Genomic DNA, 24,252 nt, shown 5'->3' with positions numbered 1-24,252 from the left:
CCTGTCCTGGGAGTGTTTGATGGGGACAGTGTAGAGGGAGCTTTACTCTGTATCTAACCCCGTGCTGTACCTGTCCTGGGAGTGTTTGATGGGGACAGTGTAGAGGGAGCTTTACTCTGTATCTAACCCCGTGCTGTACCTGTCCTGGGTGTGTTTGATGGGGACAGTTTAGTGGAGCTTTACTCTGTATCTAACCCCGTGCTGTACCTGTCCTGGGAGTGTTTGATGGGAACAGTGTAGAGGGAGCTTTACTCTGTATCTAACCCTGTGCTGTATCTGACCTGGGAGTGTTTGATGGGGACAGTGTAGAGGGAGCTTTACTCTGTATCTCAGCCCGTGCTGTACCTCTCCTGGGAGTGTTTGATGGGGACAGTGTAGAGGGAGCTTTACTCTGTATCTAACCCTGTGCTGTACCTGTCCTGGAACTGTTTGATGGGGACAGTGTAAAGGGAGCTTTACTCTGTATCTAACCCCGTGCTGTACCTGTCCTGGGAGTGTTTGATAGGGACAGTGTAGAGGGTGTTTTACTCTGTATCTAACCCCGTGCCGTACCGGTCATGGGAATGTTTGATGGGGACAGTGTAGAAGGAGCTTTACTCTGCATCTAACCCCGTGCTGTAGCTGTCCTGGGAGTGTTTGTGGGGACGGTGCAGAGGGAGCTTTACTCTGTATCTAACCCCATGCTGTACCTGTCCTGGGAGTGTTTGATATGGACAGTGTAGAGGGAGCTTAACTCTGTACCTAACCCCGTGCTGTACCTGTCCTGGGAGTGTTTGATGGGGACAGTGCAGAGGGAGCTTTACTCTGTATCTAACCCCGTGCTGTACCTGTCCTGGGAGTGTTTGATGGGGACAGTGTAGAGGGAGATTTACTCTGTATCTCACCCCGTGTTGTACCTGTCCTGGGAGTGTTTGAAGGGGACAGTGTAGAGGGAGCTTTACTCTGTATCTAACCCTGTGCTGTACCTGTCCTGGAACTGTTTGATGGGGACAGTGTAAAGGGAGATTTACTCTGTATCTAACCCCGTGCTGTACCTGTCCTGGGAGTGTTTGATGGGGACAGTGTAGAGGGTGTTTTACTCTGTATCTAACCCCGTGCCGTACCGGTCCTGGGAATGTTTGATGGGGACAGTGTAGAAGGAGCTTTACTCTGCATCTAACCCCGTGCTGTAGCTGTCCTGGGAGTGTTTGATGGGGACGGTGCAGAGGGAGCTTTACTCTGTATCTAACCCCGTGCTGTACCTGTCCTGGGAGTGTTTGATATGGACAGTGTAGAGGGAGCTTAACTCTGTACCTAACCCCGTGCTGTACCTGTCCTGGGAGTGTTTGATGGGGACAGTGCAGAGGGAGCTTTACTCTGTATCTAACCCCGTGCTGTACCTGTCCTGGGAGTGTTTGATGGGGACAGTGTAGAGGGAGGTTTACTCTGTATCTAACCCCGTGCTGTACCTGTCCTGGGAGTGTTTGATGGGGACAGTGTAGAGGGAGATTTACTCTGTATCTCACCCCGTGTTGTACCTGTCCTGGGAGTATTTGAAGGGGACAGTGTAGAGGGAGCTCTACTCTGTATCTAACCCTGTGCTGTCCCTGTCCTGGGAGTGTTTGATGGGGACAGTGTAGAGGGAGCTTTACTCTGTATCTAACCCCGTGCTGTACCTGTCCTGGGAGTGTTTCTGACAGTGCAGCACTCCCTCAGTACGGACCCTCTGACAGTGCAACACTCCCTCAGTACTGACCCTCTGACAGTGTGGCACTCCCTCAGTACTGACCCTCTGACAGTGCAACACTCCCTCAGTACTGACCCTCTGACAGTGCGGCACTCCCTCAGTACTGACCCTCTGACAGTGCGGCACTCCCTCAGTACTGACCCTCTGACAGTGCGGCACTCCCTCAGTACTGACCCTCTGACAGTGAAGCACTCCCTCAGTACTGACCCTCTGACTGTGCGGCACTCCCTCAGTACTGACCGTTTGACAGTGCGGCACTCCCTCAGTACTGACCCTCTGACAGTGCAGCACTCCCTCACTACTGACCCTCTGACAGTGCAGCACTCCCTCAGTACTGACCCTCTGACAGTGCGGCACTCCCTCAGTACTGACCCTCTGACAGTGCAGAATTCCCTCAGTACTGACCCTCTGACAGTGCAGCATTCCCTCAGTACTGACCCTCTGCCAGTGTTGCACTCCCTCAGTACTGACCCTCTGACAGTGCAGCACTCCCTCAGTACGGACCCTCTGACAGTGCGGCGCTCCATCAGTACTGACCCTCTGACAGTGCGGCACTCCCTCAGTCCTGACCCTCTGATAGTGCAGCACTCCCTCAGTACTGACCCTCTGACAGTGCAGCACTCCCTCAGTACTGACCCTCTGACAGTGCAGCACTCCCTCAGTACTGACCCTCTGACAGTGCGGCACTCTCTCAGTACTGACCCTCTGACAGTGCGGCACTCCCTCAGTACTGACACTCTGACCGTGCAGCGATCAATGATGTAGATTTGTGTATCGAGTTGCTGAGTGAGACTTATTCACAGAATGATTTGACTGTTGGTTTGTGAGGTGCGATCTGTGTGATTGGTGACTCTCCGCAGTTTACTGTCTATTTAACATTTGGCAATGTTTGACTTGATGTCATTTTTGTTTGAGGTTTGAGTAGCTCCTTTTGGTTATTGTTTTTTTTCAGAATTTGACGTTTGGTAGCTTTGTTTTGTTGCTGGCAAACATTACAATAAAAATGAATTGTTTTGTTGCTGATTGAGTTGAGGGGCAGTTAGAAGGATCTGCTTTTGTTGTTCATTTCCATCTGTCCAACAGATTCCATTCGAGCCTCTCGAGATGTAGTAATGAGCGAATGTAATTGTGGAGCCTTCTGCCTCTCCTTCATGTTGCTATAGAGATGCTGAGAGCTTGCAGAGCAGAGGAGAGTGGGATAGTGTGTCAGTCACTGTGTGGCCGGGAAGCTGGAGAGCAGGAGGCAGAATCACAGTGTGTGTGTGTGTGTGTGTGTGTGCTGAGCCACCTCTGGGTCACTGTGCAGCGCCGCTGAACCCTGAATCTCCATCGGTCACTCAGCTCTGTCCCGCAGGACAATGGGGTCAGCATCCTCATCACAGCAACCTAAAGCCATCTACCTGGAAACGGAGGCTCGAACACAGAAGGTACATTCACACAGCAATCACTGCCCAGTCAGTATTAATCACCAACCTTTATTCCCTTTCCAACAGCTAATTGGATCGCCAGCAGACTCATTCCGAGATGCAACCCCAGTCAGATTACTCATCAGCCAATGGCTGGGATGGTAAATACCCCTTTTCCTGCTCAGGGCTCCAGCTCCAAACTCACACCCAGGAAGCTGATATTTCTAACTCAACAGAGTGCTGAGTAATGCAAGACAAAACAGCCAAAACTTCGTGATCCCTGGGTTAGAGAGAGGAAATCAGCCAGGGTTCCTGCTCCTGATCACTGTCCAGTGATCCCTGGGTTAGAAAGAGAGGAAATCAGCCAGGGTTCCTGCTCCTGATCACTGTCCAGTGATCCCTGGGTTGGAGAGAGAGAGAGGAAATCAGCCAGGGTTCCTGCTCCTGATCACTGTCCAGTATTCCCTGGGTTAGAGAGAGGGGAATCAGCCAGGGTTCCTGCTCCTGATCACTGTCCAGTGATCCCTGGGTTAGAGAGAGAGGGGAATCAGCCAGGGTTCCTGCTCCTGATCACTGTCCAGTGATCCCTGGGTTAGAGAGAGAGGGGAAATCAGCCAGGGTTCCTGCTCCTGATCACTGTCCAGTGATCCCTGGGTTAGAGAGAGAGGGAAAATCAGCCAGGGTTCCTGCTCCTGATCACTGTCCAGTGATCCCTGGGTTAGAGAGAGAGGGGAAATCAGCCAGTGTTCCGGCTCCTGATCACTGACCAGTGATCCCTGGGTTAGAGAGAGAGAGGAAATCAGCCAGGGTTACTGCTCCTGATCACTGTCCAGTATTCCCTGGGTTAGATATAGAGGGGAATCAGCCAGAGTTCCTGCTACTGATCACTGTCCAGTGATCCCTGGGTTAGAGAGAGAGAGGAAAGAAGCCAGGGTTCCTGCTCCTGATCACTGTCCAGTGATCCCTGGGTTAGTGAGAGAGAGGGGGGAAATCAGCCAGGGTTCCTGCTCCTGATCACTGTCCAGTATTCCCTGGGTTAGAGAGAGGGGAATCAGCCAGGGTTCCTGCTCCTGATCACTGTCCAGTGATCCCTGGGTTGGAGAGAGAGAGAGGAAATCAGCCAGGGTTCCTGCTCCTGATCACTGTCCAGTATTCCCTGGGTTAGAGAGAGGGGAATCAGCCAGGGTTCCTGCTCCTGATCACTGTCCAGTGATCCCTGGGTTAGAGAGAGAGGGGAATCAGCCAGGGTTCCTGCTCCTGATCACTGTCCAGTGATCCCTGGGTTAGAGAGAGAGGGGAAATCAGCCAGGGTTCCTGCTCCTGATCACTGTCCAGTGATCCCTGGGTTAGAGAGAGAGGGAAAATCAGCCAGGGTTCCTGCTCCTGATCACTGTCCAGTGATCCCTGGGTTAGAGAGAGAGGGGAAATCAGCCAGTGTTCCGGCTCCTGATCACTGACCAGTGATCCCTGGGTTAGAGAGAGAGAGGAAATCAGCCAGGGTTACTGCTCCTGATCACTGTCCAGTATTCCCTGGGTTAGATATAGAGGGGAATCAGCCAGAGTTCCTGCTACTGATCACTGCCCAGTGATCCCTGGGTTAGAGAGAGAGAGGAAAGAAGCCAGGGTTCCTGCTCCTGATCACTGTCCAGTGATCCCTGGGTTAGTGAGAGAGAGGGGGGAAATCAGCCAGGGTTCCATTCCGTTATCACTGTCCAGTGATCCCTGGGTTAGTGAGAGAGGGGAAATCAGCCAGGGTTCCTGCTCCTGATCACTGCCCAGTGATCCCTGGGTTAGAGAGAGAGAGGGGGGAAATCAGCCAGGGTTCCATTCCGTTATCACTGTCCAATGATCCCTGGGTTAGAGAGAGGGGAAATCAGCCAGTGTTCCTGCTCCTGATCACTGTCCAGTGATCCCTGGGTTAGAGAGAGCGAGAGGGGAAATCAGCCAGGGTTCCTGCTCCTGATCACTGTCCAGTGATCCGTGGGTTAGAGAGTGGGGAAATCAGCCAGGGTTCCTGCTCTTGATCACTGTCCAGTGATCCGTGGGTTAGAGAGAGAGAGGGGGAATCAGCCAGGGTTCCTGTTCCTGATCACTGTCCAGTGATCCCTGGGTTAGAGAGAGAGAGAGAGGGGAAATCAGCCAGGGTTCCTGTTCCTGATCACTGTCCAGTGATCCCTGGGTTAGAGAGAGAGGGGAAATCAGCCAGGGTTCCTGCTCCTGATCACTGTCCAGTGATCCCTGGGTTAGTGAGAGGGGAAATCAGCCAGGTTTCCTGCTCCTGATCACAGCCCACTGATCCCTGGGTTAGAGAGAGAGAGGGGAAATCAGCCAGGGTTCCTGCTCCTGATCACAGCCCACTGATCCCTGGGTTAGAGAGAGAGAGGGGAAATCAGCCAGGGCTCCTGCTCCTGATCACTGTCCAGTAATCCCTGGGTTAGAGAGAGAGGGGAAATCAGCCAGGGCTCCTGCTCCTGATCACAGCCCACTGATCCCTGGGTTAGAGAGAGAGGGGATATCAGCCAGGGTTCCTGCTCCTGATCACTGTCCAGTGATCCCTGGGTTAGAGAGAGAGAGGGGAAATCAGCCAGGGTTCCTCCTCCTGATCACTGATCGCTGGTTTAGCTCACTGGGCTAAATCGCTGGCTTTTAAAGCAGACCAAGGCAAGCCAGCAGCACGGTTCAATTCCCGTACCAGCCTCCCCGGATAGGCGCCGGAATGTGGCGACTAGGGGCTTTTCACAGTAACTTCATTGAAGCCTACTCGTGACAATAAGCGATTTTCATTTTCAGTGATCCCTGGGTTAGAGAGAGAGAGGAAATCAGCCAGGGTTCCTGCTCCTGATCACTGTCCAGTGATCCCTGGGTTAGAGAGAGAGAGGAAAGAAGCCAGGGTTCCTGCTCCTGATCACTGTCCAGTGATCCCTGGGTTAGTGAGAGAGAGGGGGGAAATCAGCCAGGGTTCCTGCTCCTGATCACTGTCCAGTATTCCCTGGGTTAGAGAGAGGGGAATCAGCCAGGGTTCCTGCTCCTGATCACTGTCCAGTGATCCCTGGGTTGGAGAGAGAGAGAGGAAATCAGCCAGGGTTCCTGCTCCTGATCACTGTCCAGTATTCCCTGGGTTAGAGAGAGGGGAATCAGCCAGGGTTCCTGCTCCTGATCACTGTCCAGTGATCCCTGGGTTAGAGAGAGAGGGGAATCAGCCAGGGTTCCTGCTCCTGATCACTGTCCAGTGATCCCTGGGTTAGAGAGAGAGGGGAAATCAGCCAGGGTTCCTGCTCCTGATCACTGTCCAGTGATCCCTGGGTTAGAGAGAGAGGGAAAATCAGCCAGGGTTCCTGCTCCTGATCACTGTCCAGTGATCCCTGGGTTAGAGAGAGAGGGGAAATCAGCCAGTGTTCCGGCTCCTGATCACTGACCAGTGATCCCTGGGTTAGAGAGAGAGAGGAAATCAGCCAGGGTTACTGCTCCTGATCACTGTCCAGTATTCCCTGGGTTAGATATAGAGGGGAATCAGCCAGAGTTCCTGCTACTGATCACTGTCCCAGTGATCCCTGGGTTAGAGAGAGAGAGGAAAGAAGCCAGGGTTCCTGCTCCTGATCACTGTCCAGTGATCCCTGGGTTAGTGAGAGAGAGGGGGGAAATCAGCCAGGGTTCCATTCCGTTATCACTGTCCAGTGATCCCTGGGTTAGTGAGAGAGGGGAAATCAGCCAGGGTTCCTGCTCCTGATCACTGCCCAGTGATCCCTGGGTTAGAGAGAGAGAGGGGGGAAATCAGCCAGGGTTCCATTCCGTTATCACTGTCCAATGATCCCTGGGTTAGAGAGAGGGGAAATCAGCCAGTGTTCCTGCTCCTGATCACTGTCCAGTGATCCCTGGGTTAGAGAGAGCGAGAGGGGAAATCAGCCAGGGTTCCTGCTCCTGATCACTGTCCAGTGATCCGTGGGTTAGAGAGTGGGGAAATCAGCCAGGGTTCCTGCTCTTGATCACTGTCCAGTGATCCGTGGGTTAGAGAGAGAGAGGGGGAATCAGCCAGGGTTCCTGTTCCTGATCACTGTCCAGTGATCCCTGGGTTAGAGAGAGAGAGAGAGGGGAAATCAGCCAGGGTTCCTGTTCCTGATCACTGTCCAGTGATCCCTGGGTTAGAGAGAGAGGGGAAATCAGCCAGGGTTCCTGCTCCTGATCACTGTCCAGTGATCCCTGGGTTAGTGAGAGGGGAAATCAGCCAGGTTTCCTGCTCCTGATCACAGCCCACTGATCCCTGGGTTAGAGAGAGAGAGGGGAAATCAGCCAGGGTTCCTGCTCCTGATCACAGCCCACTGATCCCTGGGTTAGAGAGAGAGAGGGGAAATCAGCCAGGGCTCCTGCTCCTGATCACTGTCCAGTAATCCCTGGGTTAGAGAGAGAGGGGAAATCAGCCAGGGCTCCTGCTCCTGATCACAGCCCACTGATCCCTGGGTTAGAGAGAGAGGGGATATCAGCCAGGGTTCCTGCTCCTGATCACTGTCCAGTGATCCCTGGGTTAGAGAGAGAGAGGGGAAATCAGCCAGGGTTCCTCCTCCTGATCACTGATCGCTGGTTTAGCTCACTGGGCTAAATCGCTGGCTTTTAAAGCAGACCAAGGCAAGCCAGCAGCACGGTTCAATTCCCGTACCAGCCTCCCCGGATAGGCGCCGGAATGTGGCGACTAGGGGCTTTTCACAGTAACTTCATTGAAGCCTACTCGTGACAATAAGCGATTTTCATTTTCAGTGATCCCTGGGTTAGAGAGAGAGAGGAAATCAGCCAGGGTTCCTGCTCCTGATCACTGTCCAGTGATCCCTGGGTTAGAGAGAGAGGGGAAATCAGCCAGGGTTCCTGCTCCTGATCACTGTCCAGTGATCCCCGGGTTAGAGAGAGGGGGGAAATCAGCCAGGGTTCCTGCTCCTGATCACTGTCCAGTGATCCCTGGGTTAGAGAGAGAGAGGAAATCAGCCTGGATTCCTGCTCCTGATCACTGTCCAGTGACCCCTGGGTTAGAGAGAGAGGGGAAATCAGCCAGGGTTCCTGCTCCTGATCACTGTCCAGTGATCCCTGTGTTAGAGAGAGGGGAAATCAGCCAGGGTTCCTGCTCCTGATCACTGCCCAGTGATCCCTGGGTTAGAGAGAGAGAGGGGGGAAATCAGCCAGGGTTCCATTCCGTTATCACTGTCCAATGATCCCTGGGTTAGAGAGAGGGGAAATCAGCCAGTGTTCCTGCTCCTGATCACTGTCCAGTGATCCCTGGGTTAGAGAGAGCGAGAGGGGAAATCAGCCAGGGTTCCTGCTCCTGATCACTGTCCAGTGATCCGTGGGTTAGAGAGTGGGGAAATCAGCCAGGGTTCCTGCTCTTGATCACTGTCCAGTGATCCGTGGGTTAGAGAGAGAGAGGGGGAATCAGCCAGGGTTCCTGTTCCTGATCACTGTCCAGTGATCCCTGGGTTAGAGAGAGAGAGAGAGGGGAAATCAGCCAGGGTTCCTGTTCCTGATCACTGTCCAGTGATCCCTGGGTTAGAGAGAGAGGGGAAATCAGCCAGGGTTCCTGCTCCTGATCACTGTCCAGTGATCCCTGGGTTAGTGAGAGGGGAAATCAGCCAGGTTTCCTGCTCCTGATCACAGCCCACTGATCCCTGGGTTAGAGAGAGAGAGGGGAAATCAGCCAGGGTTCCTGCTCCTGATCACAGCCCACTGATCCCTGGGTTAGAGAGAGAGAGGGGAAATCAGCCAGGGCTCCTGCTCCTGATCACTGTCCAGTAATCCCTGGGTTAGAGAGAGAGGGGAAATCAGCCAGGGCTCCTGCTCCTGATCACAGCCCACTGATCCCTGGGTTAGAGAGAGAGGGGATATCAGCCAGGGTTCCTGCTCCTGATCACTGTCCAGTGATCCCTGGGTTAGAGAGAGAGAGGGGAAATCAGCCAGGGTTCCTCCTCCTGATCACTGATCGCTGGTTTAGCTCACTGGGCTAAATCGCTGGCTTTTAAAGCAGACCAAGGCAAGCCAGCAGCACGGTTCAATTCCCGTACCAGCCTCCCCGGATAGGCGCCGGAATGTGGCGACTAGGGGCTTTTCACAGTAACTTCATTGAAGCCTACTCGTGACAATAAGCGATTTTCATTTTCAGTGATCCCTGGGTTAGAGAGAGAGAGGAAATCAGCCAGGGTTCCTGCTCCTGATCACTGTCCAGTGATCCCTGGGTTAGAGAGAGAGGGGAAATCAGCCAGGGTTCCTGCTCCTGATCACTGTCCAGTGATCCCCGGGTTAGAGAGAGAGGGGAAATCAGCCAGGGTTCCTGCTCCTGATCACTGTCCAGTGATCCCTGGGTTAGAGAGAGAGAGGAAATCAGCCTGGATTCCTGCTCCTGATCACTGTCCAGTGACCCCTGGGTTAGAGAGAGAGGGGAAATCAGCCAGGGTTCCTGCTCCTGATCACTGTCCAGTGATCCCTGTGTTAGAGAGAGGGGAAATCAGCCAGGTTTCCTGCTCCTGATCACTGTCCAGTGATCCCTGGGTTAGAGACAGAGAGAGAGGAAATCAGCCAGGGTTCCTGCTCCTGATCACTGTCCAGTGATTCCTGGGTAATAGAGAGAGAGGGGAAATCAGCCAGGGCTCCTGTTCCTGATCACTGTCCAGTGATCCCTGGGTTAGAGAGAGATGAAATCAGCCAGGGTTCCTGCTCCTGATCACTGTCCAGTGATCCCTGGGTTAGAGAGAGAGGGGAAATCAGCCAGTGTTCCTGTTCCTGATCACTGACCAGTGATCCCTGGGTTAAGGACAAAGAACACAGAAGAAAGAAAATTACAGCACAGGAACAGGCCCTTCGGCCCTCCCAGCCTGCACCGATCCAGATCCTTTATCTAAACCTGTCTCCTATTTTCCAAGGTCTACTTCCCTCTGTTCCCCACCCGTTCATATATCTGTCTAGATGCATCTTAAATGCTGCTATCGTGCCCATCTCTACCACCTCCGCTGACCCCTTGTAACTGACACCCCCACTCTTGGAAAAAGCTTGTTGCTATCCACCCTGTCCATACCTCTCATAATTTTGCAGACCTCAATCAGGTCCCCCCCTCAACCTCCGTCTTTCCAATGAAAACAATCCTAATCTACTCAACCTTTCTTCATAGCTAGCACCCTCCATACCAGGCAACATCCTGGTGAACCTCCTCTGCACCCTCTCCAAGGCATCCACATCCTTCTGGTAATGTGGTGACCAGAACTGCACGCAGTATTCCAAATATGGCCTAACCAAAGTCCTATACAACTGTAACATGACCTGCCAACTCTTGTACTCAATACCCCGTCCGATGAAGGCAAGCATGCTGTTTGCCTTCTTGACCACTCTATCACCCTGCGTTGCCACCTTCAGGGTACAATGGTCCTGAACTCCCAGATCTCTCTGTACATATAGGGGCGATGTCAGAGGTAGGTTCTTTACCCAGAGAGTAGTGGGGGCATGGAATGCACTGCCTGTGGAAGTAGTTGAGTCGAAACGTTAGGGACCTTCAAGCGGCTATTGGATAGGTTCATGGATTAGGGTAGAATAATGGAGTGGAGATTAACTTCTTCTTTAGGGCAGCACGGTAGCATTATGGATAGCACAATTGCTTCACAGCTCCAGGGTCCCAGGTTTGATTCCCGGCTTGGGTCACTTTCTGTGTGGAGTCTGCACATCCTCCCCGTGTGTGCATGGGTTTCCTCCCACAGTCCAAAGATGTGCAGGTTGGGTGGATTGGCCATGATAAATTGCCCTTAGTGTCCAAAATTCTATGATTAACCTAGGACAAAAGTTCGGCACAACATCGTGGGCCAAAGGGCCTGCTCTGTGCTGTATTTCTCTATCTATCTATCAATTTTCCCCAGGACTCTACCATTGACCATATAGTCCGCTCTTGAATTTGATCTTCCAAAATGCATCACCTCGCATTTGCCTGGATTGAACTCCATCTGCCATTTCTCTGCCCAACTCTCCAATCGATCTATATTTTGTTGTATTCTCTGACAGTCCTCCTCGCTATCTGCAACTCCACCAATCTTAGTATCATCTGCAAACTTGCTAATCAGACAACCTATACCTTCATCCAGATCATTTATATATATCACAAACAACAGTGGTCCGACCACAGATCCCTGTGGAACACCACTAGTCACCTGTTTTTAAAAACTCACCACTATTCTTAGAATTCCCCCTATACCAAAAAAGGGCCGATATTCTAAATGGTGAACAGGGATTCTCACTCCCTGACTCCGATGCAGGCTTCGGTGGGTGCTATTGAGGTCAAACTATATTTTCAAGTTATCCCCCGGTATAACCCATACCTTCACTGAAGATTTTATCTAATTACCCCTTAGTAGCATCGATGTCCTGGGTCCTGCGTCGCTAAGTAAGTAAAGTATACTTTAGAAAAAAAACACTTTTTCGGGTTAAGTAAGTTATTTTATTATTATATTTTTTCTTTTAAAAGCTGCAAACACTTTCTTTACAGAAAGGTAAAAGGATCTTGCTTCTGGATCCTGCTGGTTGGTTGAAGGGACCTTCAGGCCCACCTTGACAATTAATCTTCTTTAAAGCCTGGTCTTGGGATGTATTCGCTGGTTGGCTCCGTTGCTGTGTCTTGTCGATCCCATGGATTGAGCTATAAGAGCTGGCTATCTCTGAGCTGACTCTGACTCCTGTTTAAATTCTAGTCTTCCTTAGATGTATAGCTGTTTAAGCTCGGCTGCTTGTCTTGTCTTTTCCATGACCAAGCTGTATATGCTTCTCTTCTCTCTCTGAGTTCTCCTCCCCTCCTCTTGCTGGTCTGCTTCTGCTCCCTGGGTTTATATTCTCTTTCTAACAATTATTACGTTTTTAGAGCCTTATTGTAAATTAACTTATTTCACTTTGATTGTTAAAAAGTATCTTTGATGTAAACATTCTAATACAACTAAGTATTCATTCACCTCTCAGATCTGATTACATTGTCCTTTGTGATGTTCAAAGTTGCTTTGGTTTAATTCCTGTCATGTTTAATAGTTTAATTTTCCAATTGTCCCCAGCTCATAACTTTGCCTTTGATTTTGACTTTAAATTATGTTTCTTGTAGACAGATTGAGTCCAATTTTCTTTTAATTGACTTGATGTTAGTAGAATTTCACACTTAGAATGGACACCAAAGTCGACTGAGCATCTTCCATCCTTTCCAGCTGTTTACTAAGAGAGTTTATTTCAATGAAGGTGTGAAACCTTTGCTTTTAGCTCTATGCTAAAATTTAACTTGGTTATGACTTGAAAGACCTGCCTGTTTTAAAAATTTGTCACTTAATTCAATTGAAACTCTCATCCATGCTTTTCCAGATGCTTCCTAAGATATTTACTTTCAATAAAGGTGTGAGCCATTGTTTTAGCTTATTACATGAAACCTGTGTGTTTGCTAAACCTGCTTGTGAGAAATAATCTGCATTTTATAATCCTGCTCTTTGCAGCTGCTATTAACCTTTTGTGGGATCTTTCCCTGTATCCTCTCAGACCAGATATTGCCAGACTTCCATGTTTCAAATGACAAATTTTTCTGTATTTTCAAGAACACACCCTTCTCCATTTTGAGACACTCCCTTCCACCATTACTCTCTGTCTCCTGTTGCCCAGCCAGTTCTGTTCCTGATCACTGTCCAGTGACCCCTGGGTTAGAGAGAGAGAGGGGAAATCAGCCAGGGTTCCTGCTCCATCCTGATCACTGTCCAGTGATCCCTGGGTTAGAGAGAGAGGGGATATCAGCCAGGGTTCCTGCTCCTGATCACTGTCCAGTGATCCCTGGGTTGGAGAGAGAGAGGAAATCAGCCAGGGTTCCTGCTCCTGATCACTGTCCAGTGATCCCTGGGTTAGAAAGAGAGAGGGGAAATCAGCCAGGGTTCCTGCTCCTGATCACTGTCCAGTGATCCCTGGGTTAGAGAGAGAGGGGAAATCAGCCAGGGTTCCTGCTCCTGATCACTGTCCAGTGATCCCTGGGTTAGAGAGAGAGGGGAAATCAGCCAGGGTTCCTGCTCCTGATCACTGTCCAGTGATCCCTGGGTTAGAGAGAGAGAGGGGGAATCAGCCAGGGTTCCTGCTCCTGATCACTGTCCAGTGATCCCTGGGTTGGAGAGAGAGAGGAAATCAGCCAGGGTTCCTGCTCCTGATCACTGTCCAGTGATCCCTGGGTTAGAGAGAGAGGGGAAATCAGCCAGGGTTCCTGCTCCTGATCACGGTACAGTGATCCCTGGGTTAGAGAGGGGGGGGGGGGGGGGGGGGGGGGGGAATCAGCCAGGGTTCCTGCTCCTGATCACTGTCCAGTGATCCTTGGGTTAGAGAGAGGGGAAATCAGCCAGGGTTCCTGCTCCTGATCACTGTCCAGTGATCCCTGGGTTAGAGAGGGGGGGGGGGGGGGGGGGGGGAATCAGCCAGGGTTCCTGCTCCTGATCACTGTCCAGTGATCCCTGGGTTAGAGAGAGAGGGGAAATCAGCCAGGGTTCCTGCTCCTGATCACTGCCCAGTGATCCCTGGGTTAGAGAGAGAGGGGAAATCAGCCAGGGTTCCTGCTCCTGATCACGGTACAGTGATCCCTGGGTTAGAGAGAGGGGAAATCGGCCAGGGTTCCTGCTCCTGATGACGGTACAGTGATCCCTGGGTTAGAGAGAGGGGAAATCGGCCTGATCACTGTAGGCTCCGCCATGGCCTGCGCAGAGAAGACGCCCTCCTGCGCATGGGCTAGAATATTCGGACCAGTCTGCACATGCCCTAACCCGCGCTGGCCCTTCGTTGCCGGCTGCCGTGGCACCAACCCCTCTGGCGCCGGCATTGCCCCTGGAAGTTGTGGAATCCTCCGCACTTCCAGTCGGCCCGTCGCCAGAGGGGTTCGTGCCATTCTTTATGCCAGCTTGGAGCCATCGCGGGGATTCGGGAGAATCCCACCCAGAATGTTTTTGGTGGTTGTCTATAGGCCCCTACACAGTAATTGAGCTGTAAGGGGAGGTATTAAACCTGAATTCAGAGATTCACAGTGTGGTAGCATGGTCCCTTTAAGGGGGTGGGCTTTGTGGTCCATGTGAAGTGCTCAGGACCAGTTGCGAGCGACCAACAGAGGGAAACTCAGTGATCCCTGGGAGGGGGAAGCAGTGAAGGTTTACCAGACTGATTCCAGGGATGGCGGGACTGTTACATGAGGAGAGATTGACTAGGTTGGGATTGTTCTCGCTGGAGTTCAGAAGAATGAGGGGGGATCTCATAGAGACTTAACATTCTAACAGGACTAGACAGAGTAGATGCAGGGAGGATGTTACCAATGATGGGTGTGTCCAGAACCCGGGGTCACAGTCTGAGGAGTCAGGGTAAACCATTTCGGACAGAGATAAGGAGACATTTCTTCAGCCAAAGAGCGGTGAGCCTGTGGAATTCATTCCCACAGGAAGTAGTTAATGCTAAAACATTGAATATATTCAAGAGGCGGCTGGATATAGCAGTTGGGGAGAATGGGATCAAAGGCTATGGGGAGAAAGCAGGATTGAGTTGGATGATCAGCCATGACCGTGATGAATGGCGGAGCAGGCTCGAAGGGCCAAAAGGCCTCCTCCTGCTCCTATCTTCCAAGTATGTATCGATGAAAGCACGGGGCCCTGGGAACAGGCCCTGGGAGTGAGCCAATCCACCCAACCCATCCTTCATGGACGGCATAGAAGCATAGTGGTTAGCACTGTTGCTTCACAGCGCCAGGGACCCGGGTTCAATTCCCGGCTTGGGTCACTGTCTGTGCGGAGTCTGCGCATCCTCCCCGTGTCTGCGTGGGTTTCCTCCGGGTGCTCCGGTTTCCTCCCACAGTCCAAAGACGTGCTGTTAGGTGAATAGGACATTCTGAATTCTCCCTCTGTGTACCCGAACAGGCGCCGGAGTGTGGTAACTCAGTGCTTTTCACAGTAACTTCATTGAAGTGTTAATGTAAGCCTACTTGTGACAATAATAAAGATTATTATTATTGTACAATAGCAGCAAGGCTTCCTGATACTCCAAACCTCTTGGTTTAGCCCCTTCGGCTAAATCGCTGACTTTGAAATAAAGGCTAACATTCATAGAACATAGAACATAGAACACTACAGCGCAGTACGGGCCCTTCGGCCTTCGATGTTGCACCGACCTGTGAAACCATCTGAAGCCTATCTGACCTACACTATTCCATTTTCATCCATATGTCTATCCAGTGACCACTTAAATGCCCTTAAAGTTGGCGAGTCTACTACTGTTGCAGGCAGGGCGTTCCACACCCCTACTACTCTCTGAGTAAAGAAACTGCCTCTGACATCTGTCCTATATCTATCACCCCTCAATTTAAAGCTATGTCTCCTCGTGTTGGTCATCACCATCCGAGGAAAAAGACTCTCACTGTCCACCCTATCTAATCCTCTGATCATCTTGTATGTCTCTATTAAGTCACCTCTCAGCCTTCTCCTCTCTAACGAAAACAACCTCAATTCCCTGAGCCTTTCCTCGTAAGACCTTCCCTCCATACCAGGCAACATCCTAGTAAATCTCCTCTGAACCCTTTCCAAAGCTTCCACATCCTTCCTATAATGTGGTGACCAGAACTGCACGCAGTACTCCAGGTGCGGCCGCACCAGAGTTATGTACAGCTGCAGCATGACCTTGTGGTTCCGAAACTCAATTCCCCTGCTTATAAAGCCTAGCACACCATATGCCTTCTTAACAGCCCTATTAACCTGGGTGGCAACTTTCAGGGATTTATGTACATGGATGCCGAGATCTCTCTGTTCATCTACACTACCAAGAATCTTGCCATTAGCTCAGTACTCTGCATTCCTGTTACTCCTTCCAAAGTGAACCACCTCACACTTTTCCGCATTAAACTCCATCTGCCACCTCTCAGCCCAGCTCTGCAGCTTATCTATGTCCCTCTGTATCCTATAACATCCATCAGCACTATCCACAACTCCACCGACCTTCGTGTCATCTGCAAATTTACTAACCTATCCTTCTACACCCCTTCCAGGTAATTTATAAAAATGACAAACAGCAGTGGCCCCAAAACAGATGCTTGCGGTATACCACTAGTAACTGAACTCCAGGATGAACATTTGCCATCAACCACTACCCTCTGTCTTCTTTCAGCTAGCCAATTACTGATCCAAACCGCTAAATCACCTTCAATTCCATACTTCCTTATTTTCTGCAATAGCCTACCGTGGGGAACCTTATCAAACGCCTTACTGAAATCCATATACACCACATCAACAGCTTTACCCTGATCCACCTGTTTGGTCACCTTCTCAAAAAACTCAATAAGGTTTGTGAGGCATGACCTACCCTTCACAAAACCGTGTTGACTATCGCTAATCAACTTGTTCATTTCAAGGTGATTATAAACCCTATCTCTTATAACCTTTTCCAACATTTTACCCACAACCGAAGTAAGGCTCACAGGTCTATAATTACCAGGGTTGTCTCTACTCCCCTTCTTGAACAAGGGGACAACATTTGCTATCCTCCAGTCTTCCGGCACTATTCCTGTCGACAAAGACGACATGAAGGTCAAGGACAAAGGCTCTGCAATCTCCTCCCTGGTTTCCCAGAGAATCCTAGGATAAATCCCATCTGGCCCAGGGAACTTATCTATTTTGACATTTTCCAAAATTGCTAACAGCTCCTCCTTTTGAACCTCAATTCCATCTAGCCTGGTCGACTGAACCTGAGTGTTCTCCTCGACAACATTGTCTTTTTCCAGTGTAAACACTGACGAAAAATATCCATTTAACGCATCCCCTATCTCCTCTGATTCCACACACAACTTTCCACTACTATCCTTGATTGGCCCTAATCTTACTCGAGTCATTCTTTTGTTCCTGATATACCTATAGAAAGCCTTAGGGTTTTCCTTGATCCTATCCGCCAACGACTTTTCGTGTCCTCTCCTCGCTCTTCTTAACTCTCCCTTTAGGTCCTTCCTGGCTAACTTGTAACTCTCAAGTGCCCAAACTGAGCCTTCATGTCTCATCCTAACATAAGCCTTCTTCTTCCTCTTGACAAGTGCTTCAACGTCCTTAGTAAACCACGGTTCCCTTGCTCGACAACTTCCTCCCTGCCTGACAGGTATATACTTATCAAGGACACGCAGTAGCTGTTCCTTGAAAAAGCTCCACATTTCGATTGTACCCATCCCCTGCAGTTTCCTTCCCCATCCTATACATCCTAAATCTTGCCGAATTGCATCATAATTGCATTTCCCCCAGCTATAATTCTTGCCTTGCGGTATATACCTATCCCTGCCCATTGCTAAAGTAAACATAACCGAGTTGTGATCACTATCACCAAAGTGTTCACCTACATCTAAATCTAACACCTGGCCGGGTTCATTACCCAGTACCAAATCCAATGTGGCCTCGCCCCTTGTTGGCCTGTCTACATACTGTGTCAGAAAACCCTCCTGCACACACTGCACAAAAACTGACCCATCTATAGTACTCGAACTATAGTATTTCCAGTCAATATTTGGAAAGTTAAAGTCCCCCATAACAACTACCCTGTTACTCTCGCTCCTGTCGAGAATCATCTTTGCAATCCTTTCCTCTACATCTCTGGAACTATTCGGAGGTCTATAGACAACTCCCAACAGGGTGACCTCTCCTCTCCTGTTCCTAACCTCGGCCCATACTACCTCAGTAGACGAGTCCTCAAGCGTCCTTTCTACCGCCGTAATACTTTCCTTGATTAACAATGCCACACCCCCCCCCTCTTTTACCATCTTCTCTATTCTTACAGAAACATCTAAATCCTGGAACCTGCAACAACCATTCCTGTCCCTGCTCTACCCATGTCTCCGAAATCGCCACAACATCGAGATCCCAGGTACCAACCCATGCTGCAAGCTCACCCACCTTATTCCGGATGCTCCTGGCGTTGAAGTAGACACACTTCAAACCAGCGTCTTGCTTGCCGGTGCCCTCTTTCAAACTTTTAACCCTATCCCTGACCTCACTACTCTCAACATCCTGTACACTGGGACTACAATTTAGGTTCCCATCCCCCTGACCCCCCCGACCCGCCCCCCTCCCCCCCGACCCGCCCCCCCCGACCTCCCCCGACCCTCCCCCCCGACCCCCCCGACCCGCCCCCCCTCCCCCCCGACCCGCCCCCCCTCCCCCCCCCACCCGCCCCCCCTCCCCCCCTCCCCCCCTCCTCCCCTCCCCCCCCTCCCCCCGACCCCCGCCCCCTCCCCCCCTCCCCCCCCCGACCCCCCCCTCCCCACCCCCCGACCCCCCCCTCCCCCCCCTACCCCCCTCCCCCCCTACCCCCCTCCCCCCCGACCCCCCCCCTCCCCCCCTACCCTCCCTCCCCCCCGACCCCCCCTCCCCCCCCGACCCCGACCCCGACCCCCCCTCCCCCCCCGACCCCGACCCCCCCTCCCCCCCCGACCCCGACCCCCCCTCCCCCCCCGACCCGCCCCCCCGACCCGCCCCCCCCCCGACCCGCCCCCCTCCCCCCCGACCCGCCCCCCCCTCCCCCGACCCGCCCCCCTCCCCCCCCGACCCGCCCCCCGTTCCTCCTTCGACCCGCCCCCCCGTTCCTCCCCCGACCCGCCCCCCCTCCCCCCCCGACCCGCCCCCCCTCCCCCCCCGACCCTCCCCCCCGACCCGCCCCCCCCTCCCCCCGACCCGCCCCCCTCCCCCCCCGACCCGCCCCCCCCTCCCCCCCCCGACCCGCCCCCCCCTCCCCCCCCTCCCCCCCGACCCGCCCCCCTCCCTCCCCCCCGACCCGCCCCCCTCCCCCCCGACCCGCCCCCCTCCCCCCCGACCCGCCCCCCCTCCCCCCCGACCCGCCCCCCCTCCCCCCCCGACCCGCCCCCCCTCCCCCCCCGACCCGCCCCCCTCCCCCCCCGACCCGCACCCCCTCCGACCCGACCCCGACCCGACCCGACCCCCGACCCTCCCCCCCTCCGACCCGACCCCCAACCCTCCCCCCCCCCCCGCCAGCTCAAACACCCCACCCGTATTTAGCAGCCGTTCTCCCAGACACTCCCCAGCACAGCTGACAGTGAGGATGAGGATGATCCTGGATCCCTCACGTTATCACTTTGATCGATTTCACTGCCTGACATTTGAAACTGTTTTAATTGTTACTCTTTCTATTTTGCACAGGTGATTTTCAGCAAGTATTGCAACCCCAATGACATCAGAGAATTATTGTGCAGCACCGTGGGTCTGGCTCGGTGAGAACTCAATATTCAGCCTCTGACACCAGAGATCCCCACAGTGCCAAATAGAAAATAACATTCAACACTTCTTTCTGTTCTAGCATATCTTAGTTTCAGAATAAAGCTCCCTCCACACTGTCCCCCATCAAACACTCCCAGGACAGGTACAGCACGGGGTTAGATACAGAGTAAAGCTCCCTCTACACTGTCTCCATCAAACACTCCCAGGACAGGTACAGCACGGGGTTAGATACAGAGTAAATCTCCCTCTACACTGTCCCCATCAAACACCCCCAGGACAGGTACAGCACGGGGTTAGATACAGAGTAAAGCTCCCTCTACACTGTCCCCATCAAACACCCCCAGGACAGGTACAGCACGGGGTTAGATACAGAGTAAAGCTTCCTCTACACTGTCCCCATCAAACACTCCCAGGACAGGTACAGGACGGGGTTAGATACAGAGTAAAGCTCCCTCTCCACTGAGAAGGTTGTGGTGAGCTGCTTTCTTGAACCGCTACAGCCCAGAGGAGGTTCGCAAGAATGATCCCTGGAATGAAGAGCTTGTCGTATGAGGAACGGTTGAGGACTCTGGGTCTGTACTCGTTGGGAGTTTAGAAGGATGAGGAGGGATCTTATTGAAACTTGCAGGATACTGCGAGGCCTGGATAGAGTGGACGTGGAGAGGATGTTTCCATTTGTAGGAATAACTAGAAGCAGAGGACAATCTCAGACTGAAGGGACGATCCTTTAAAACAGAGATGAGGAGGAATTTCTTCAGCCAGAGGGTGGTGAATCTGTGGAACTCTTTGCTGCAGAAGGCTGTGGAGGCCAATTCACTGAGTTTCTTGAAGATAGAGATAGATAGGTTCTTGATTAATAAGGGGATCAGGGGTTATGGGGAGAAGGCAGGAGAATGGGGATGAGAAAATATCAGCCATGATTGAATGGCGGAGCAGACTCGATGGGCCGAGTGGCCTAATTCTGCTCCAATGTCTTATGGTCTATACCCCCTGGTGACTGACCCCTCCACCCTGGGAAAGAGTGCCTGCCCATCCACTCTATCCATGCCCCTCATAATCTTGTAGACGTCTATCAGGTCACCCCTCAACCTCTGTCGTTCTAATGCAAACAGTCTGAGTCTATTCAGCCTCTCCACATAGCTAATGAGACGAGAGATAGCCAGGGTAAAATGGAACTAAAGACGAAGAGGAAAATCTGGATCAGAGCAACGGGTATCTGCTGCATTCAGATGAATTCTTCGAGCAAGAACCAGGTCAAATACAATAAGTTGAGGGAAGTGAACAAAAATACAGGAAAAAAGAAAATGAAAATGGAATGACAGTTAACAGAAATAGAAACCCCCAAATCTTCTAGCGGCGTGTAAGTAGTAAACAGGTTGTGGTGTCTAATCGGGGCACTGCCCGTGTGGAGTTTGCACATTCTCCCCGTGTCTGCGCGGGTTTCACCCCCACAACCCAAAGATGTGCAGGGTAGGTGGATCGGACACGCTAAATTGCCCCTTAATTAGAAAAAAACAATTGGGTACTCTAAATTTATTTTAAAAAAGAGAATCCAGAGGATTGGTCTGAAAGGTCAAAATCCTGGAACTCCCTCCCTAACAGCACAGTGGATGTACCTACTCCTCCGGGACAGCAGCGGTTGAAGAAGGCAGCTCACCACCACCTGCTGAAGGGCATTTAGGGATGGGCAATAAATGCTGGGTCTAGGCAGCGACGCCCACATCAGCTGAATGAATGCATGAAAAAAAAGAAAATACATCTCGGACTCAATGACTCAAAGAGCCAAAATACTTCACTTGAGCATTGTTAATTGTGTATTAATTTAGTGTTAATTGTATTCAGGTGGTGATATCTGGAGACTCACCTGTGTTTCTATATAAAGGAGTAGGTGTTGAGATTGTGGTTTTAGCTGGAGTTAGATGGTATAGAAAGTATTTCTCTTTAAAAAAAACCACTGCAAGTATATGTGCAATCTCCAGTTCCCTCCCCGGGTGCTTTCTGAATACTGAAAATCTATGTGTGGGGAGGGGGTTTCAGTTTCTGGAGTAGGGGAGGCTAATTAGATTCACGCTGACAGAAATTTAAAGCTGATTATTACCACCCAAACCTCGCATCATCAGCTGGTTTCGCCAAAGCCCAGGATCAAGCTGCTAAAAACTGCAGTCATTATTTTGACTCCTGTGTGTCTGTTCCAGGAGCACCGCTATTTCACTGCTGGATTCAGACGATGCAATCATCTCCATTGATCCAACAATGCCAACAAATACAGAAAGGTAACTTCAATATTCCAACTTCACACCTGTCCTTTAGAAACTGGTCAGTTATTAATTATCTCTGCCTACTGTCTTATTATAATAATAATAATAATAATAAACTTTATTGTCACAAGTAGGTTTACATTAACACTTCAATGAAGTTACTGTGAAAATCCCCTAGTCGCCACATTCCGGCGCCTGTTCGGGTCACAGAGGGAGAATTCAGAATGTCCAATTCACCTAACAGCACGTCTTTCGGGACTTGTGGGAGGAAACCGGAGCACCCGGAGGAAACCCACACAGACACAGGGAGAACGTGCAGACTCCGTACAGACAGTGACCCAAGCCGGGAATTGAAAGGGTCCTTAGCGCTGTGAAGAAACAGTGCTAAACACTGTACAGCATGCTTCAGAGCACCAGGGTCCCAGGTTTGATTCCCAGCTTGGGTCACTGTCTGTGCAGAGTCTGTACGTTCTCCCCGTGTCTGCGTGGGTTTCCTCCGGGAGCTCCGGTTTCCTCCCACAAGTCCTGAAAGACGTGCTGTTAGGTGAATTGGACATTCTGAATTCTCCGTCTGTGTACCCGAACAGGCGCCTGAATGTGGCGACTAGGGGCTTGTGACACAAATAAAAGCCTACTTGTGACACAAATAAAGATTATTAATATTATTAAACAGCAAATATTCTGTTGATGAAGGTGTGTTCATAACACAAACAGGTTTAGTATCGATCTGCAAATCCTTCCAACACACGCCAATGGCAGGCGGTAGGAAAGGGAGAGATTCCTGGTCAGCCATGCGATGGAAAGAATGTTGGAGCTTCTACCATCACTGCCCATAGCTCCAGTCTACAACAAGCCTGTAAAAGCACATGTTGGCTCAGCAACTTAAACTTCCTGCGTAAACTGTAACACATCACCATTAATATTCCCGTCCCTGCCAAAATTCCTTGAAATGTGTCTTATTGCCCCAAACGTTGTCTCTTTGTTCCAGCTCCCCATATCGAGTCGTTGCTCTGACAGGTGCTCGACTATCAGGTCAGTTCATTATAATCATCAATCGTCTCGTTACGTCAGGTACACAAGCAATGATTGTTCTCCAATTGTTGTGATTGTCAGTGATGTGTGGATATGTGTTCCTCTGTGTGAATGTGTGTTCCTCTGTGTGAATGTGTGTTCCTCTGTGTGAATGTGTGTTCCTCTGTGTCAATGTTTGTTCCTCTGCGTGAATGTGTGTTCCTCTGCGTGAATGTGTGTTCCTCTCTGAATGTGTGTTCCTCTGTGTGAATGTGTGTTCCTCTGTGTGAATGTGTGTTCCTCTGTGTGGATGTGTGTTCCTCTGCGTGAATGTGTGTTCCTCTGTGTGAATGTGTGTTCCTCTGTGTCAATGTTTGTTCCTCTGCGTGAATGTGTGTTCCTCTGCGTGAATGTGTGTTCCTCTGTGTGAATGTTTGTTTCTCTGTGTGAATGTGTGTTCCTCTGCGTGAATGTGTGTTCCTCTGCGTGAATGTGTGTTCCTCTGTGTCAATGTTTGTTCCTCTGCGTGAATGTGTGTTCCTCTGCGTGAATGTGTGTTCCTCTGCGTGAATGTATGTTCCTCTGTGTGAATGTGTGTTCCTCTGCGTGAATGTGTGTTCCTCTGTATGAATGTGTGTTCCTCTGTGTGAATGTGTGTTCCTCTGTGTGAATATTTGCTCCTGTGTGTGAATATTTGCTCCTGTGTGTGAATGTGTGTTCCTCTGTGTGAATGTGTGTTCCTCTGTGTGAATGTGTGTTCCTCTGTGTGAATGTGTGTTCCTCTGTGTGAATGTGTGTTCCTCTGTGTGAATGTGTGTTCCACTGTGTGAATATTTGCTCCTCTGCGTGAATGTGTGTTCCACTGTGTGAATGTGTGTTCCTCTGTGTGAATGTGTGTTCCTCTGTGTGAATGTTTGTTCCTCTGTGTGAATGTGTGTTCCTCTGTGTGAATATTTGCTCCTCTGTGTGAATATTTGCTCCTGTGTGTGAATGTGTGTTCCACTGTGTGAATGTGTGTTCCTCTGCGTGAATGTGTGTTCCTCTGCGTGAATGTGTGTTCCTCTGCGTGAATGTGTGTTCCTCTGCGTGAATGTGTGTTCCTCTGTGTGAATATTTGCTCCTCTGTGTGAATATTTGCTCCTGTGTGTGAATGTGTGTTCCACTGTGTGAATGTGTGTTCCTCTGTGTGAATGTGTGTTCCTCTGTGTGAATGTGTGTTCCTCTGTGTGAATGTGTGTTCCTCTCTGTGAATGTGTGTTCCTCTGTGTGAATGTGTGTTCCTCTGTGTGAATGTGTGTTCCTCTGTGTGAATGTGTGTTCCTCTGTGTGAATGTGTGTTCCTCTGTGTCAATGTTTGTTCCTCTGCGTGAATGTGTGTTCCTCTGCGTGAATGTGTGTTCCTCTCTGTGAATGTGTGTTCCTCTGTGTGAATGTGTGTTCCTCTGTGTGAATGTGTGTTCCTCTGTGTGGATGTGTGTTCCTCTGCGTGAATGTGTGTTCCTCTGTGTGAATGTGTGTTCCTCTGTGTCAATGTTTGTTCCTCTGCGTGAATGTGTGTTCCTCTGCGTGAATGTGTGTTCCTCTGTGTGAATGTTTGTTTCTCT

The 24,252-nt window shown here is 51.0% G+C and overlaps 1 protein-coding gene across 1 annotated transcript in view; it reads left to right on the top strand.

The window, feature by feature from the left end:
• Window positions 1-2,826: 2,826 nt before the first annotated feature.
• LOC119968624 (high affinity cGMP-specific 3',5'-cyclic phosphodiesterase 9A-like) overlaps window positions 2,827-24,252 on the top strand; it is an 82,368-nt gene continuing 60,942 nt past the window's right edge. The window contains exons 1-4 of the mRNA XM_038801245.1: window positions 2,827-3,153; window positions 19,302-19,372; window positions 21,575-21,652; window positions 22,626-22,669. Of these exons, the coding sequence (XP_038657173.1) occupies window positions 3,085-3,153; window positions 19,302-19,372; window positions 21,575-21,652; window positions 22,626-22,669 (262 nt within the window). The 5' untranslated portion in view covers window positions 2,827-3,084. The remainder of the gene's footprint in view (window positions 3,154-19,301; window positions 19,373-21,574; window positions 21,653-22,625; window positions 22,670-24,252) is intronic.

This window comes from Scyliorhinus canicula, chromosome 7 (genome assembly GCF_902713615.1).
Source record: "Scyliorhinus canicula chromosome 7, sScyCan1.1, whole genome shotgun sequence".
In the NCBI taxonomy this organism is placed as follows: domain Eukaryota; kingdom Metazoa; phylum Chordata; class Chondrichthyes; order Carcharhiniformes; family Scyliorhinidae; genus Scyliorhinus; species Scyliorhinus canicula.
The sequence above is the reverse complement of the archived record's forward strand: the minus strand, read 5'-3'. Positions and strand labels throughout refer to the sequence as shown.